At 39.7% G+C, this 17,501-nt stretch overlaps 1 protein-coding gene across 1 annotated transcript in view; it reads left to right on the top strand.

Moving 5' to 3' along the window:
• Positions 1 to 17,501, top strand: part of LOC109039763 (uncharacterized) — a 102,939-nt gene that overhangs the window by 35,486 nt on the left and 49,952 nt on the right. Inside the window, exons 2-3 of the mRNA XM_019055411.2 lie at positions 14,036 to 14,152; positions 15,163 to 15,226. Coding sequence (XP_018910956.2) covers positions 14,036 to 14,152; positions 15,163 to 15,226 — 181 coding nt within the window. The remainder of the gene's footprint in view (positions 1 to 14,035; positions 14,153 to 15,162; positions 15,227 to 17,501) is intronic.

Here is a 17,501-nt window from a genome sequence, read left to right as displayed (position 1 = left end):
AGTTATTCTGCTCTGCTGCAAGTGTTGCAAACGGTGTCTATCTACCTCATTTTCAAGTGTTACCAAAGCAGAAAAAACATCCTCGTTTTTTAATATCGTTGAGAGGGTGCTGGGTGGGATACCGAACTCTTTTGCAATTTGTTCCTTTGTCTTCGCACCTCTGTTTTTCACCGCCTCCAATATGCTCACTTTTTGGGCGACTCTCAACGCGGAACACTTGCGCATTTTTTTTTAACGCGTCACAACATTAACTGATGATAAACTGATTAACCTGCCACCGCTGATTGCCTGCGGCCGCCTTGAGATTATCTGGGCCGAAGCATCCTTCGAGTTATAGAGGTTTTTCTCCAATTCCTTCGAGTTACTGAGGTACATATTTGACACATGGTAGTTGCCTTCGAGTTATAGAGTTAAACCGCCGATTCCTTCGAGTTACTGAGGTACAAATGAGCCTCAAATGTCTTCGAGTTAACGGAACAAATTTTTCGAGTTATCGAGGATTTTGGCCTTCTGCGGAAGGGAACGGACATTTTCTTCGAGTTATTGAGGTTTTCGAGTTATCGAGGTTCGAGTTATCGAGGTTCGACTGTATAACCTAGCCGCGCAATTTTTCCTTTTTTTTCGTATTGATTGGAAAGTTTCAACAAATAGTCACGCGTAATTATTCAATTTTATGATTATAACCTATAGCCGCGCAGTTTTTCCCTTTTTTCTCCTTTTGATTGGAAAGTTTCAACAAATAGTGACGCGTATTCGATTTCATTATTATAACCTAGCCGCGCAGTTTTCCCTTTTTTCTCTGATTGATTGGAAAGTTTCAACAAACAGTGACGCGTCTGTAAGGGAGCTTCAGCAGGAAATTTAAAAACCTGTAAGCTCCAATCACGAAATTAGTACCTGGGCAATTTTTTTAGAGCTACTTATACATATAATCGGAGCAATGTAGAGTAACTGACAGAGCTGTAATGGGAACATGCATAGAATCTTCCGAACGGCGCACGGAAATGTGCGAGGAAACGTACCAACGTGCGTAACATTGACGTCATTGCGTCATAACTGAAAAGAGAAGAGACTCGGAAATTATAGGTGGAACGAATTTTTCGATTTTTCAAAAATGAAGGTGATGCTCATTTAATGTTGCGAGTGGTGATGAGAAACGAACGATGTTGCCATGAAATCTCAAACCTGTATGTGGTTGTGGAAAGATCAGGATTGATCAGATACCCAACAATTTTTGTTGAACAAGGAATGAAGACTATTCATCGTTTTTGTATTGATAAAGAGGAATATGTGCCCAACACCAAGCTTGAGGACCTAAAATAATTGATCACCTTAAATTAAGTTCAATTCCAATTCCAAATGAAACGTTTGAGGAATCTTAGAACTTCGAAACTTGAATTAGCACGGAGAATACATAATTCGTACCCTTACAAAATTCTTTGTGGATTCTTGGTATTTTTTAGTCGTAGCTAAAACTTTACTCAAATGTTAGAGGCTCAATCGGCCCCACTAATAATGCCGTTTTGTTATTGGGACCTAAATAAGTGTTATTACAAAATTAACCTGGTATCTGCGCCCAGAAAAGTAGGCAGGGCGTATGCTTCATCAGAATATTGTGACGGTTATTTTTTCTCTGAAAAGATCAAAATTGCATCTCAAAACTCTCGGTCCCTTTTGTTAGCTTATTTTTTGTTAGCCCTTTTGTTTTGCTTCTCTTGAGTGCAACAGACTCATCCCATAATACAAACGACTCATTTTGATAATAGAGATGTTGCATGTGTGAGGAATTTGCGATTTGACTGTTGATTCTTACATAAAAGTGCGCGAGAAACACGATGTGGCCACTGGTTTTCTCTAAAATCAACACCCAAGCTCAAAAAAAGCTCTCAAGTTGAGGCCAAAATGGAGGGGATATCCCACGCTATCCTGAGAGTCCACTTCTACAACAAGACAAACTCTCCATGCAAAGATAGGGAGCAAACACATTGACAGGGCTGCCACTTTATTTGGGGACCCTACAATTGAAAACACGGCAACACTGCTGATGTATTTGCTCCCTATTTTTGCATGGAGAGTTTGTCTTGATGTAGAGGTGGACTCTCAGGATAGCTTGGGATATCCCCTCCATTTTGGCCTCAACTTGAAAGCTTTTTCTGAGCTTGAGAGATGATTTCAGAGAAAACCATAGGCATCGCCGTGTTTCTTGCAAACTTTAACATATGAATCGATAGTCAAATCGCAAATACCTCACACATGCAACATCTCCATTGAGACAGAGCCTTTTATTGGATTTTGAGATCCGATGGCTACAAAGTGTAGGAGAAACCTCGAATAGTTGCGAGGGTTGATTCACGGCATTCGCTCACCAATTTTGTTTGGGCGTCACCGTGACCAATCACGGGGGCCCTGCTCGCGGGCGCGGCGCCCTTGCCGGCTCCAAGGACTCCCCGCGCATTTTTGGGGTAGGTTAGCAATCGCACCTCCACCCCATTCCTCCCCATCCTACCCCTCACGCCCACATTCTATCGGGGGGGGGGGGGGGACGGGGGAGGGAAGGGCAGCGGACGTCAGACCTCAGACGTGGGTGGTGAGCCAGGCGAGACGAAAAGCTCCACATCAGCACGACTGGCGCGTCGCTGCATTCTCGAATCGATATCTCACGACAATTCCCACAGCGAGGCGAATAACGGATCGAACTTCGATTCCATACTCGTTTCTGCAAATGCAAGCCTGACGTAAATCGATCCGTGCATAATAGACCCACACAGTGGCATGGTGAGCTTTGCGATAAAACGATTGCTACGCCATTCAAACCTATGGGAAAGGATCGATAACAGGGTGTTTATGGCAAAACAATCGATACATCGCAATTCACGCCACTGAACCCGCAGCTTTGCGTTATCCCTGGAATGGAGTTACGTTCCTTCGTCATGGGAAACGACGTTATGTATCCTCTCTTCCTACCCCTTTAATAGTGCGACGGCATTCTTGAAGGTTGCTCAGGGTCTTACCTGAATTTCGTTTTGGAACCTCTTTCCCAATTGCGTGCATCAGCTTCATCCATCACATGCAGCGAACTCTGGCGGTGGGCATTTACATGAACTCCCGAGTATCACGTCGGGTTCGCCGAGCGAAATCCGCCCGGGCCTCGGGGGTTTTTCGTTTCTCAGAGAAAGCCCAGACTAGACGTCACGGAGGAATGACGTCAGAGCCGTGACGTTAATTGCCTGTCGTGACTGGTGTTGCCGCGGGATTGTCGTTCGCAAAAATTTACATGGCGAAAAAAGTGAGGTTGGGGAGTTTTCGGCGGTTTCGTGGCAGACGGCAGCGCTGTCCGCTTACGATTCGCCCGATGGATTCGCCGAGACATTGTTGCCGGACAGTGCTGAAAAATCAGCAAATTTCCCCTTTAAACCCATGTAAAATATCCGTGTTCTATCGCACAATCTGGCAACTTTGCGTCGAGAGAACGCGTCCGCCTCACCGGCAATCTGACGTCAAACCTAGCTGCTAATGCTATCGATCCAGTCGGTTTTTCCGTCTAGAAGGAGGTCGCTCTTTCAGGCACGATAAAATAGAAAAAAAGGGAAAAGTTCTAAAATAATGTGGAAAAAAGATACGTGTTCCAATACCACTTATCAACAGGTGGAGGGAAGATAGAGTTTTCGATCATAGAATTCTGGCTATTGTAGCGTCAACTGTTAAAGAGCACTTTTATAAACCCTTACAAAAATGCTGAAATTCACAATGGAGGAACATCTTTTTTTGTTTTGTATTATTGTGATCATAATTGACGTCCGGTGTTCAGGTACGCACAAAATCTCTTAATAGAAAACAACGTTTTTAAAACTATTTCAAAAGAGTTTTTAGCATTTTTCTAGAAAAAAAAAAAAATTAAAGTGTTAAGGAAATGCATATTTTAGCACTTCTTTGTACTAAAATTTGCTTTATTTTGAATGGCATACAGTGATAAAATATACCTTGAAAGAGTTTATTCCTTCGTAAATTTTTAGCTTTATAAAGAGTTCCTTTCTTCAAAATTGAAAGTTTTTGATGGGTTTTTTTTATAGCAGTGGTTGCCAGGAGAGTCTTGTGGCTTGGGAAACATGCCTTTTTTACGTTTTTGTTGTCGTTTGTCTGTGGCACTATGCTTTATTACTTATTTTTTCTGACATCCCTGATTGCAAGATGAAGAAAGGGATGAAGAGCGAGAGGGGAAAATTTTCCAAAAAAAAGGGCCAAAATACAAATCCATCGGTTTAAAGTATTGTTGAAAGACTGAAGCAAATCCATAAAGCCAGCAGTGGTAGTCTTAGTTAATAAACTTTCGTTAGTGGACTATTCAAAAACTCCTATTTCAGTGTTTTTCCCCTCTTGTTTCTTTTCACCTCCTTCATCTCAAGTCTTCATCTCTCTTCCTTGAATTTATAAAAAAGATTACCCCAGTAATTCCATCCATCAGAGGATAGATACATCCTAACTATCCCGCTCTTCAGCAGAAGAAAGTAAAGCAATGCCACTTTAATCTACCTTGTATCATTTCCTCGATGCTGCCATCGGGAATCGGACGAAGAGAAATTCGATTCTGCCGCGGAGAGCCCGATGGAGACAGATACAAGAAGTCGGGACATCAAATATGACTTGAGCCTACTGTGACGACTTTGAAGTCGGATCAATATCATCGTTGTTGGGTGCGAAAGGGATCATCCAATGTACGGAGGGAGCTGCTGAAAAGTGGAAAGGGAGTCACATCAGCTTAACCACAGCGATGACAGCCGATGAAATGCGATCAAATTTGAATCGAGCGAAGACGAGGACGAAGACAGATGGGATGGGTCGACGGTTTGGCACAGCCACGACCTGGTTATCGATGATCGTTGATGTTGTATTCATGGACCGCGTTAAACAGAAAGGAACCAAGAAACATCAGCTATTGCCAAGTTCAATTGGGCAATTTAATTTTTTACATAAAAACGGTTGCTTGGATTTGCATGCAAATTTCAGTGAAAATTCTCAAAGGCGCGAAGCAAATTCCTTAAAATTTTCAAAGAAATCCGAACAAACGTTCTCTCGTAAAAAATTGAATTGCCCGGTTAAACTTGGCAATAGCTGATGTGGCTTGGTTCCTTTCTGTTACACTCGGTCCTCATTGTAGTCGTTCATCCTTACCAGCTTCTTCCCTTTCTGGAGGCCCCATATTAGAGTACCTTAATAGGGAGAGTATGGCCACTTCGGTTTCCACCTCTGATTGGCTCAGCCATCTGAGGCTGAATGGAGCCTTCTAGGATCCAAAAATGGCGGACGCTATAATTTAATGTAATAAAAAATGACTATAAACATGCAGTTTTCTCTGCTTGTTGCAACGAGAATATACCCACATGCACTATTGCGACTTTTTTTTACACAGTTTTACGGCTAATCATGTGCAATTTTCGAGAAAAATCATTGTAGATGTGGTAAATATGGCAGCAAGTGTGGTCGGTGATGGCCGTCAAAAATTGGAAATGACCCCCCGCCCATCTTCATAAATAAAAAAAAAAAAGCACCGCCATTTTTGGGTCCTAAGCCCCTCGGTTTCCGGACTTTTCGTCAACGATTCTTTGTCCGTGTAACTGTTTTGTACAGTAGTGTACTTCCACGCGGAAAATAAGCAACAGTGACTTGGTCAAAGCTTGTTATTTTATTCCTTGTGTAAAATTATATTGAAATGAGAAAATTGAGAGGCAAGGAGGTGTTGTTATGGTTAGTCTTTTTTTAAATGAAAAGTTACTTTCTTCTTTTGATTCATTTTTTCAAATTGTCATTGGTAAATACTCGATTTTATTTATATCCTTAAAATTTAAAATATACCTTAAATGTGCTTTTTTCCTCTTTTTGTAAATGAAAATATCACCTCATTTTAAACAAATTTACATTTTTAAAACGTGGCAAATATTTGTAAATCCTTTTCCAAGCGATCGCGTCGATATCAATCTCAATGGGCCGTACTTTATTATAATACATATCATTAATGCATACTTTTTTTCATCAGATTAAATGAGAAAATTCCATGCAGAGAGTGCAAAAATTTCAAAGTCATGAGTTGAAAAACGCTGACTCCGCGATTTTAAATATTAGAGCGAGACAGCGGAGCGGCGCGGCGTGCCGCCAGCGCAAAACGCGCATTGCCGCCTACAAACCCAACAGGGATACTTCACGCATTGCGCAATGCGTGAAGTATCCCCGTTAGGTTTGTAGGCGCCAATGTGCGTGTCGCGCTGGTCGCCCTCGCCCGCCGCGCCAAGTCGCGGCGCTTCAAGCAGGTATTTCGCAACAGAGGTATTGCATAGTATCATACGAAATTGAAAGCGCTCCAACATACTAAATATGACAGCCATACTTTAAGAGCACAGAGCTTTCCTCGCCAAATAAATCAAGATACTACGGCACAAAAAGAGAGCGGTTGTCCAAATACTCACCAAGTCCTACCATCCGAATTTAATGACTTCTAGCATACTTTTTGAATTGCATTAAAGAAAAAAGTGACTTGATTTACGCAGAAACATTCTTGAGTATGCCGTCACGAAGATTTTATTTTGAACCAAGAATAAAATTGATGAATCAAAGTGGGTTTTCGATTGATGTAAAAGACTTTTCTTTACATACATATAAGTAGCCGACGCTATTCTGCCGTGTTCAGGAAAAATGCCGAATGAACCTTCAGGCGTTGCCAAATTTTCTTTGACGAAACACGAATTCCCTGGTAAATTTATGATATTTTTCTTCCAATTTTCAGAGAATTTTATTCGTATTTTGTTTCGAAGTTCCTGAAAATTTCAAGGATAAATATTCATAATTTTCCTCAAAAATAAACATTTCATCAAGGGAAATTTGGCAACTCTCGAATGTTCATACGGCGTTCTTCCATAGTACGGCAGTAATAGCATATCGACGGTGTAAGTCGGCAATCACATAACTCGGTTTGCGACGTCGCAGACTTCCTATCATACTTTACTTATTAAACGGAAAACTACTCAACGGAAATTCTTTAAAACTGTCGTGATTTTTCTGCTCCATGCGAAGAAAATTTTTCAAAAACTTCAAGAAATTATGTCAATTTGTTCTCCTTTAAAAAAAGAACATAGAGGCGGAGATTTTCAGACACCGCAAACGAGTTATATGATTGCCGACTTACACCGTCGATATGTCCTCAAACTCACGACTTCCTTCTTCTACCTCTCCCAAAAATCACGGTCCTCTCTCGCCCCCCGAAGCCAGGTTAGCCAGGTGATCAGTGTCGTTTACAAAACTTTACGACCCTTGCGCTCAGACACAAATGGGCGTCTCATTTTTCGCGGAGCAACGCTCTTAAGTTCCGAGACTCGGGTCGTTCATCTCAATTTGACGTCACTCGTTAATCCAACGGCGGAGAGGGAGGGACGTATTCTGGTATTCTGTAAATGCCCCAGAAAAGTTGCGATAGGAGGACTTCGACTTTACCGGCGCGGCGACGCTTTTGAAGTCCCTCTCCGCCTCGCTCCTGAGTTTCCCGAGACTGATCCCTCTTCCGAGAAGCGGAGACAGGGTCGCCGAATTTCGGGCAAAATGCCCATGATGTCGCGCCTTTGATGAACAGGGTGATATTTGCGAAGGGACTGTCGGCAACCATGTTGCGAAGCGGCTCTCGAAATTTACCAGTCCTGCGAGGGTGTTTTTGGCGGACGAATGAAAGTAACTAGGTCAGAAACTCAGAATGAGCTTGACTGTGTAAATATACTGTTTTTCTTCTTCTTCTTCTTTTATTATTATTTTCTTCCTTCTCTCTTTTTTTCGTTTTATTCATAGCTAATCGTCGGAAAATTCGAAAAAGGGGAGATATTCAACTCAAAGTTTTTTTAATTTTTATTTATTTATTTTTATTTTATTTTTTTTAAATATATCACGTTTGCAATTTGTTCTGTTACGTATACATCAAAGTCAATAACGTTATGATTATTCAAAAAAATTTTGTTAACCAACATCATAGTTAACTTGAATTTATGTAGGGATGTTGCGTCAAGCAATGGTGGAATATTGGCCAATGATGGAAAAAATTAATTTGAATAAAAATTCAAATATAAATGACGCAACTCACGATTCAAGACCAGGAATTAACATCATAGTATCACGCAAAAGAATTTTTAACACCGTGTAAAGTATAAAATTCTATTTATTTAAAAGTTGTAAATGTGCCAGTGTGCTGCATCAAAAATGTCATCATTATTTTTTTTTATTTTTTCCTGAGTGTTTGAATTTTGGCTATGAATGTTTACTGTACGCAAGGAAGCTCAGTTTTTCCTAAACAATTTGGGTTGGGGTCATGTATGTATTATATCTATTACCATTAATCATAACTACTTGCTTGACAAAATAACTAAAATTTAAGCCACCGTAGGCGCAATTAAACATAATTTAATAATTTATATGAAGGTATTTTAGACAACACAAGAAGGAATTTCTCGAATAGATAACAATTGATGCATGGAGAATGTTTTGTGGCCTATCGCAGTAATTGAAGGAAAAATTGTGACGTCCGTAATCTCCATCTTCTATTGTGTTCATTCTGGCCGCTGTAATTTTTCACTCGGCAGACGCCATTGATTTCCACGTCTTTTTGAAATACGTTCATATTTTATTTCCCACTTTTTCAATCTCTTTTTTATCCTCAGAAGAGGAAAACAAGCGCATACCATCGTTACATCCATAGCGTATTTGATGGAATTGAGGTTATTACAAAAACACATATCTTGGAGGTGATTCACAATTTTTTTCTTCTTTCGCGTCGTTTTTCAGATGAGAATCGGTTAGCAAATGTTAATTATTGAACTTAAAATTGAACCAGAGAAAACACAAAACAATCGGTAAACAAGACTAGAAACAGAGACATAAAAAACCTGGGATAATGCGGGGTGGTCTCAACCCCCCCCCCCCCCCTCTCTCTCCTCCTTCTCGAGCAGGGAACAAAAATAAAATTAAAAAATAAATCATCTACATCTTAAGAGACCCCTAAACCCCCATTTGCGGAGATAACAAGAAAAAGCGAGGTTATCATTCAGGCATAGAGTAAATTCTAGCATGTCTCTGTTTTTTCAGCCTCGTTTACCCATTTTTTAGTGTTTTTTTTCCCTAGTTAAATTATTCGGGCTATCGGTTTGTATTATCTTAAAATTAAATTAAAATTTGCAAAACTCGACATTGGTTTTTTCGAAAATTTGGGACACCTCATTTTCACACTACTCCACCGTTGCAATGAAACTCGACTTCCCCTCGGCTTTTAATCCGACAATCCTGCTCATCAGCGCCGGCTCCGAGCTCGGGAGCTTTTGTGCAAGCTTTTATGCGGGAATAAAATGGGAGCGTGCAAAAGCAGCACAACCAGGAGGATTCATTCTAGCTCTGACGTCCGGCCTGCTGTCACCCCCTCCCCCGCCCACCCTTTCTCTGGGGCATGTCATTCATTTACGTCACTTTGTGAGTCGAGCTCAGATTCGGGACCCTAAGACTCGCCACCCCGGACCCGGCTCCTGCCCACATGCCCGGCTGTCACGCTCAATTGGCGCTCTGACATGCTTCGTTGCCAGATTTCATCGTGCTTTGTATAAAGGATTTGATAAGGGTTTGGTTAAAATAAAAAAAAAATTCTCCAGAAACAGAACAGAACAGAACAGAACAGTGATTTTGTCCGTTTAGAACTCGTTTGTATCTTACTACATTCAAAAAAAAGCTAAGGCCTTTTTTGTGTGTACGTTCGTGTCGATTTGCATTCTAAGTGGTCCTTTCATTAACCAATCGGAGGACGTCATTGGAAATCCCCGGGAAATTCAAATGAAATCTTCGATATATGTAGGTAGATGAATGCAAGGGAAAGTAAGGGCCAATAATGTTCTTCTCGTTATTCTTGTTGTGTCCATTTAGGCCACACCCCAATTTAATTCAATTCTGCCGCACTACACTGGAAAAAAAAACACATTGGATCTAGAGTCCAGACTCTTAAAAACATTGACAAGAAAAAATACTCTTGATTCAATCAGAATCTAGCTTAAATTAAGAACCAAGCCTCTTAATTTAAGCGTATTTCGTTTTGACTCGAGCAAAAATCCGATTGAATCAAGAATATTTTTTCTTGTCAATGTTTTCAAGAGTCTGGACTCTAGATCCAATGTGTTTTTTTTTTCCAGTGTAAGGAAAAACGCCGTATGAACCTTCAGGCGTTGCCATTTCCATGGATGAAACACGAATTTCCTGGTAAACTTACAAACATTTTCCTTCCAGTTTTTCAGGTAATTTTGTTCGCCATTTTACCTAAATAAGCGCCTGAAAATCTCAAGGAAAAATATTCATAACTTTCATCAAAAATAAACATTTTATCGAAGGAAATCTGGCGACTCCCGAATGTTCATGCGGCCTTTTTCCTTAGCACGGCAGAATTGCTTACCAGTTTGTTGATTTCTTTTCCTTCAAAAAAGGTATCCCTATTCATACGAGCAGAAATTGAAGATTTAAATGCGTGCTCACACACTCAGCTCATTCAGAAGTCGCAACTGAAACTAATGGGAAACCATCATCAGATACGGTTGTTGGAAACCACCCCCAGACGCCGGAAATTTCAAAAAGCGTGTTTCAACTACGCATATTGCGTCCATAGGAACGGATTTCAGACTTTTTTAACGCGACCAACGTGATTTTCGTGCAATTTTCTTGCTCAAAAGTCAATATCCATACGGCTGTATTACCTGCATGCAACATACCCATAATATTGCCAGGGAAATATCATGGGAAGATTCTCATTGATTCCCCACTAAAGCTTGTAAAGAGCGTAATAACTGATGCGCACGTGCTCCTTAACACATTTCAAGTGCTAATTTGAAAGTTTATAATCCTTCTTACCTAAACAATTGTCCTTGAAAGATAGGGCCTTTCTCCTGACCCCCATCAGAGCGTTTTGTGGAAGACTCGTGGGGGGCTATCAATCCATTCTAGGGATTTATTCAATCAAGTCGTTCGTCCCTACGGCTCAGACCTTGAGAAAGAGCACACGCCCTATTTTATGCGCTCTTCTTCCACCAACTGATCAATTCCAAACCAATATTGCTGACCTATCGCCAGCCTTGTTGTCAATTCAAGGCAGAATCTTGAAATATTCCGTATATGTCCATGTGAAAATCCGTTTTTAAGAGTAAATTAGCAGCACGGGTCGTAAGCCTGATTGCCATAAAGTTTCCCGAAGTGCACCTCGAAGAGGGTTGCATGTGCAGAAAGTCCATCAAGTGAAGATTGCAGAGTGTAAATGCTTAATGATGCCCTTCTATTTCGGTGTATACGGCTTGGAATATCGACAGGTATTGATCAAGGTGCATTGCGGGAATTTTGAGATGGTGTTGATGCACGTCAAAAAGATGTGAGAAGTGAATGATAGGACAGAGTCATCGGCGTGTTCAAAGGAATATGCACTCTGCTGTATTGTGCAGTTCATAATTTCCTCATCTATGGTGGCGCGCAGCGATTTGCAGTTTTGGAGTCGTGTTCCGAGTTACGATTTATCCGCAAGGAAATATACTGCCGTGCTAAGTAAAAACGCCGTATGAGCCTTCAGACGTTGCCAAATTTCCATTTATAAAACACAAATTTCCCGGTAAACTTATGAATATTTTTCTTTAAATTTTTCTGAGAATTTTGTTCGTATTTTAGTCTAAAGTTCCTGGAAATTTCAAGGATAAATATTTATAACTTGCCTCAAAAATGAACATTTTATCGAAGGAAATTTGGCAACTCTCGAATGCTCATACGGCGTTCTTCCTTAGCGCGGCAGTATAGATATACTAATTCCAGGTGTCCAGTAGATTGTTCCAATCATTCGTATCATATTCCCGATTTTTATATTGACTTTCTGAGATGACTTAATATTTCATTTTCGTAATTGTTGATTAAGAACTCGCGAAAATTGCAGTTATAACTGTCCTCGACTATCACAAGTGTAGCTAAAACAATTTTCTGTGGGTGGTGCGGTGGCCTAGCCCTCACTTTTTCATGAGGGGTCTAGGCCCTTTCAATATGAATGAGAATTTCGAAGGTCTCTCTCGGTAAATTTTGGAAAATTAATCTTATATAAGTCCATTGATCTTGTTACGGCTAATCTCGAGCATAATTTGGCCGTTGAAGTTCAACCCTCACAATAATCCTGGAAAAACTTCTGAAACTTCTTTTCTTTTTCCAATTGTATCGTGCGATAAATAGACGAAATGTTCTGCCTCTAAAAGTATTTACTACTTAGGAAATTTTTTAGAGGTGGAGTAGAGATGATACTATTTAAAATTGTGGGGGAACCAGGCCTAAGAGCTACACTCATGATCCCTGTGAGCTGTTTTGTCTGCAAAGTTGGCATTTAGCATTAGGCACGTAGGTAAATGCTTTAACTTCCTGAAACAAGCCTGGTGTTAAAATCGGCGTTTTAAGTGTTCGAACCAGAAGTGATTTTACAAGATTTTCATGTCCAAGAGCGCTTGTAATAATGCGTAGCTTGTAAGCCTATAAAGCTGTTACAGATATCTATTGATCCAAGTAATCCCAGACTCTTTGAGTGCTTTGCGTGTGCGTCATCCTGTTAGACTGGACGTATTTAAAACAAAGGGAGCTATATCTAGTATGTAAGGGGCCCTGAGTCCTATAAGCGTATAGGCATGACAGGGGTCATGCTACAATGGAGATAACTTTTTTGTTTGAAATATGTCCATGTAAGACAAGGTTCAAGCACTTGAAACTAGACCTGGTGGGTAAACAATTTCGGAAATCTTCCATTGAATCGATGGGAGAGGTCCCCTCGATGACTTTGAATTTTTTTTTTTCAAATCGACACAAGGCTATTCTGATGTTATTTGAGCTGTGTTATGCCAACAGTCTCTAACATTTCTTCGATTCCTTCTATACAACATAGTTGTTTAAAAAAACACAATTCGGAATTTTAGGATATTCTATTCAAGGAGAAAAAACTGACAGTGTATAAAGCGGTAGATATTTTGCTCTCGATTATCTCCTAAACTCTCATTTGGTATCTGATTGACCATAAAAACATTGCAATATTTGACCACATTAGAATTGTAGCATTATTAATGAGCATTTAAATGAGAATCAAGGAAAAATAAGAGGTGTATGCCGCAATGATGCATTTACCTGTCGTGTTTAGCTTTTCAAGTCAAACTAATCTACATACGTTGTGTGGGAAAAACGGCATAACACCCAGTCGTTAAGAAAAAAACTTTTGCGAAGTGAAATGATGACCTTATGAAAAGAAAGAGGTGAAGAAGACGAAAATGAAGTTAAATAAATGGAGAAAAGGTAGAATACTATGGACTGTTGAGTCACAGTTGTATATTCAACAGTAATGAATTTGACACTGGACTTTGAGGTAGCAGGGTTCAGTTCGTCCGCACCTCCAGTATCTTCTCCTCATAAAAAGCTGTTTTTTCCTGCTAGCACTCAACCTGCCAATCAATAGTCATTGAAAAGTCGGTACAATTTATGGTTGGGTAGTGGACACCGTTTCTCAATCAATTGATGGCCCGCGAGACAAGGTCAGGCTATATATCCCGCACCGTAACTTCAAAAGACGTCATTTCGGAGGTCCCTCCGCTCCTTCATCAAGCCTCACTTTCGGTGAAGGAAGACAAGAGAATACTTCGCATTACTACCTCTCACCATGAATTCATGTGCGCCAAAAGTGTCTTCCGGGAGGATGCTCATGAGTTTTGAACTGCTTCTATGTTTGATATTAACCCGCGTTAAGACCGTTTAGCCAACTCCTGTTTTGAATTTTCAATAAAAACGTTTTTTCAAATGCAGAAAATAAAAATCTTAGAAACTTTAAAAAAATTACGTTGTCGGTGGTTTCTCAATTGAGAAATGAATTATGATGAATAGTCAAAATGACTGAAACCCAAGGTTTTGTTTTCTTTAATTTTCGTCATCAATTGGTTTTGGTCATTGCAAATTTTTACCTTTGGTTGCATTTTATTTGTTCCAGGTTGCCATCAAGATAATCGATAAGTCCCAGCTGGATTCTGTCAATTTGGAGAAGGTGTATCGAGAAGTAGATATCATGAAGCAGTTGGATCACCCACATATCATTAAACTATATCAAGTAAGCATTGAATCATTCATCAAAACTTATAATTATCCTACATTTGATTTCATAGCCAAGAGGCTGCATTAAACATGGATGAAAATATTAAGAAAAGAAAATCTAAATCAATGAAACATGGTAAATATCAGATTTTGAAAGTGGGGAAGTTAAAAAAAAACTTTCGTTCAATGTGCTCATTTTCTTGTAGCAATTATTATTTAAATAAAATGATCTTTTTGTTGGCGTTTATTACATTTAAATATGAAATTTTACCATCATAATGGTATCCTGCACCAGTGCAACCACTACAAATAAGACAGCAAAGGTAAACAAACACAGGATGAAAATAGAGCAAGGACGCGTGTTGATCACGGCGCAGAGATACAACTATTCGTGCCTGATGGATGTCCGTGTTGCATCTACAAAATTGAAGGCGCGATGGCCCGCGGCGTGAAATTGCAATGCTCCGCTGTGTATACTGCCGATGAGGTTTCGCTTGGGTTCTGGAGTGAAGTTAAAAAACGAGTCCCGATTACGACTTTCCTATCTTCGGCTGTTTTGCTCTCGTAGCCTTTTAAGCAACGCCATAAATAAGACAAACGGAACCAACACAATATGGAAACGGAGCCAGGAAAAGATAGCGCGTTGATGACGGGGCAGAGATACGACTATTCGTGCTTGATGGATGTCCGTGTTGCGTCCGCAAAATTGAAGGCGCGAAAGCGTGAGGCGTGAACTGGCAATATTCCGCTCCATGCTGCTAGTGAGATGTCACTCTAATTGTCTAATTCGAAAGTTTAAAAAAAAAACACGGCTCGGTAGCGTTTCTCCCATCTTCTGGCTGTATTAGCTTTTGATTTTCTCTCAGCATAATAAAACAGGGCTACGGCGATTTTTTGATAACTTGGCAATTCCTTTCACTTGTGCTCTCTCTAATTTAACTCCAAATTTCTTTTCAACGAATTTAGGCTGTGCGTAAAAATTTATCCCTGACATGTTATTTCTTACGTTTAAATTTTATTTTCCAGGTCATGGAGACGAAGAGTATGATTTACATCGTTTCCGAGTATGCTAGTCAAGGCGAAATTTTCGGTGAGTCATAGATTTACATTGATTTCACCTTGTCATTGCTATAAACTCTCTGACCACCTTTTCCATCATTTGTGAAAGTTTTTTTCTAGGGTGCCCTGGCCTGTTTTCATGAATTTTGCGGATCTCCATGAAAATCCGGCATTCATGAAAATACCTTTTGGATGAAAAATTCACTCGAGACTTTTCATCTTTTGAACAGTATAATAGTACCTTTAGATTCATTGAAAACTGTATGGTAGCTTTATTATGGAACTTTATTTACAAGCCATGATGCAGGAGTTGCAGACGATGCATCTTATTCACTGCATTACTGAAGTTTGAAGTCTGTAAATTCTGTTATTTTTATACTATAATTGATAGGGTGATTCTTTCAGGTTTTAAATAAGTTTTCGCAGAGTGACGGAAGTAATAGAGTAAAGAAATGCGGGTAGGAAAGGCAACGTAAATTTCACCGACGTGATAAAATTCCTCTGAAGAGCATGTTTGATGTGGTTTTTCACACGCTAATACCTCAGGACTCAGGCGCGACGGCTGATAAAGAAAATATAGCTCCTCGCTATATATAATTGAGTGTATCGATCACACTAAAATTTTTATGGAGACCATTTCAGATAACGGTTCAGTGTCGGTCACCAATACATACGATCCCATAGGTTATGACACAAAAGGTGGATTTAATGGTGGAGGAATCACTGAAAGCTCGACGTGGTTGCGAGCTTTTTTTGTATTCAGCCGTGCGAAGAAAAAACGGCATGGTACATTTGAATGTCGCCAGATATCCTAAAATATCTTACGGATTTTGTGGGAAGCTTGCTAATTATATTTCGTGACAATTTAATATAAAATTGTAAAATTATCAAATTATAACAGGGGCATATCTGGCAAGGATATTTGCTCAAACGGAGTTTTTCATAGCATGGTAGTATTGGTAGTATAAGACATAGTTACGTTTACGTAGAAGGCGTTTTTGATGAAGGTTCGTTTTAACAATAATTTCAGTGCCTGCTATTACGCAGCTTACAGTTTGTTTATGTCTTAATCACGGCACCGTATTGTATGCAGATTTTTCCACGAAAATAAGTATTATGTGGAAAATGTTTCGTAAGTTGTGGTTCCGTGACCTCACACAATGCTGGCTCAGGGAGAAATGCTCCAACCTCGAAAACTGGGCTCTTTATTCATAAAATTCCTTCTCTTTTCTTTTTCTTATCGCTGATAATTTAGTATTTTTCGATTTACCCTTATTCTCCTTTTTCTGACCATGAAGCTGAATTTCAGCTCTTTTTTCTATACAAATTAAAATTTTTTCAAAAAATGATTATACTTAGATGACTTACTTTTTTATGATTATTTACGCCCAATGACCATTTCGAACAGGCCGTCCAAAATTCAGGTGACTGGACTGGTATGGAAAAGTTGAAAATTCGGTGTGAATGGCCATTGTGCGTAAAGAATAATAAAAAAGTAAGTCATCTAAGTATAATCGGTTTTTGAATTTTTTTTTAATTTGTATAGAAAAAAATGTTTATAGTGCCGATAAAGTGTTAGCAATAACTTGTGCAGTATGTTACAACATAGTGAATTTTAGCTGTTGGCCACTTTACCATTGTCGCCGTGCATTTGTCTTCCTCAGTGGCGAGGCTTGAATGATCGATTACCGATATTTTCTCATCTGAAGCTACGGCGAAGAATCGATAATTACGATGTTCGTAGCAAACACCATGTTTATCGATCCTTTTCCATAGGTTTAAATGGCAGATCAATCGATAAATCGCAAAGCACGCTACGCCACTGGTCTTTCTGCGGGAGTCAACGTGCGTGCGTAATTTCTAATACAGCTACATGCGAAGAAAAACACAAGGAAATATCATACTTTTTATTGAAAAATCGCACACTGGAAAAAACACATTGGATCTAGAGTCCAGACTCTTAAAAACATCGACAAGAAAATCAGAATCAGATTCAATCAGAATCTACCTTAAATCAAGAACCAAGCCTCTTAATTTAAGCGGATTTCGTTTTGATTCAAGCAAAAATCCGATTGAATCAAGAGTATTGGCGCGTATACGTAGTATACCGCCTTTGCGATCGTTTCGAACCTTGCTCGATACAATAACCGAGTCCCTTAGTTCCTTACCGAAAAGTGACTACCGCGAACTTCTGAGATTTTCCAAAGCGTGTAAAAAGTTTATTTATCCGTCAATAATTATGATTTAAAGTTGTTTCTCATTCTGGGGCTCTCTAGTTTATGTGCAGTGAATACCAAGAGTCTACG

This window comes from Bemisia tabaci, chromosome 3 (assembly GCF_918797505.1).
Source record: "Bemisia tabaci chromosome 3, PGI_BMITA_v3".
Classification (NCBI taxonomy): Eukaryota; Metazoa; Arthropoda; class Insecta; order Hemiptera; family Aleyrodidae; genus Bemisia; species Bemisia tabaci.
Note: the sequence above shows the minus strand (reverse complement) of the source record. Positions and strands in the feature narration are given on the sequence as shown.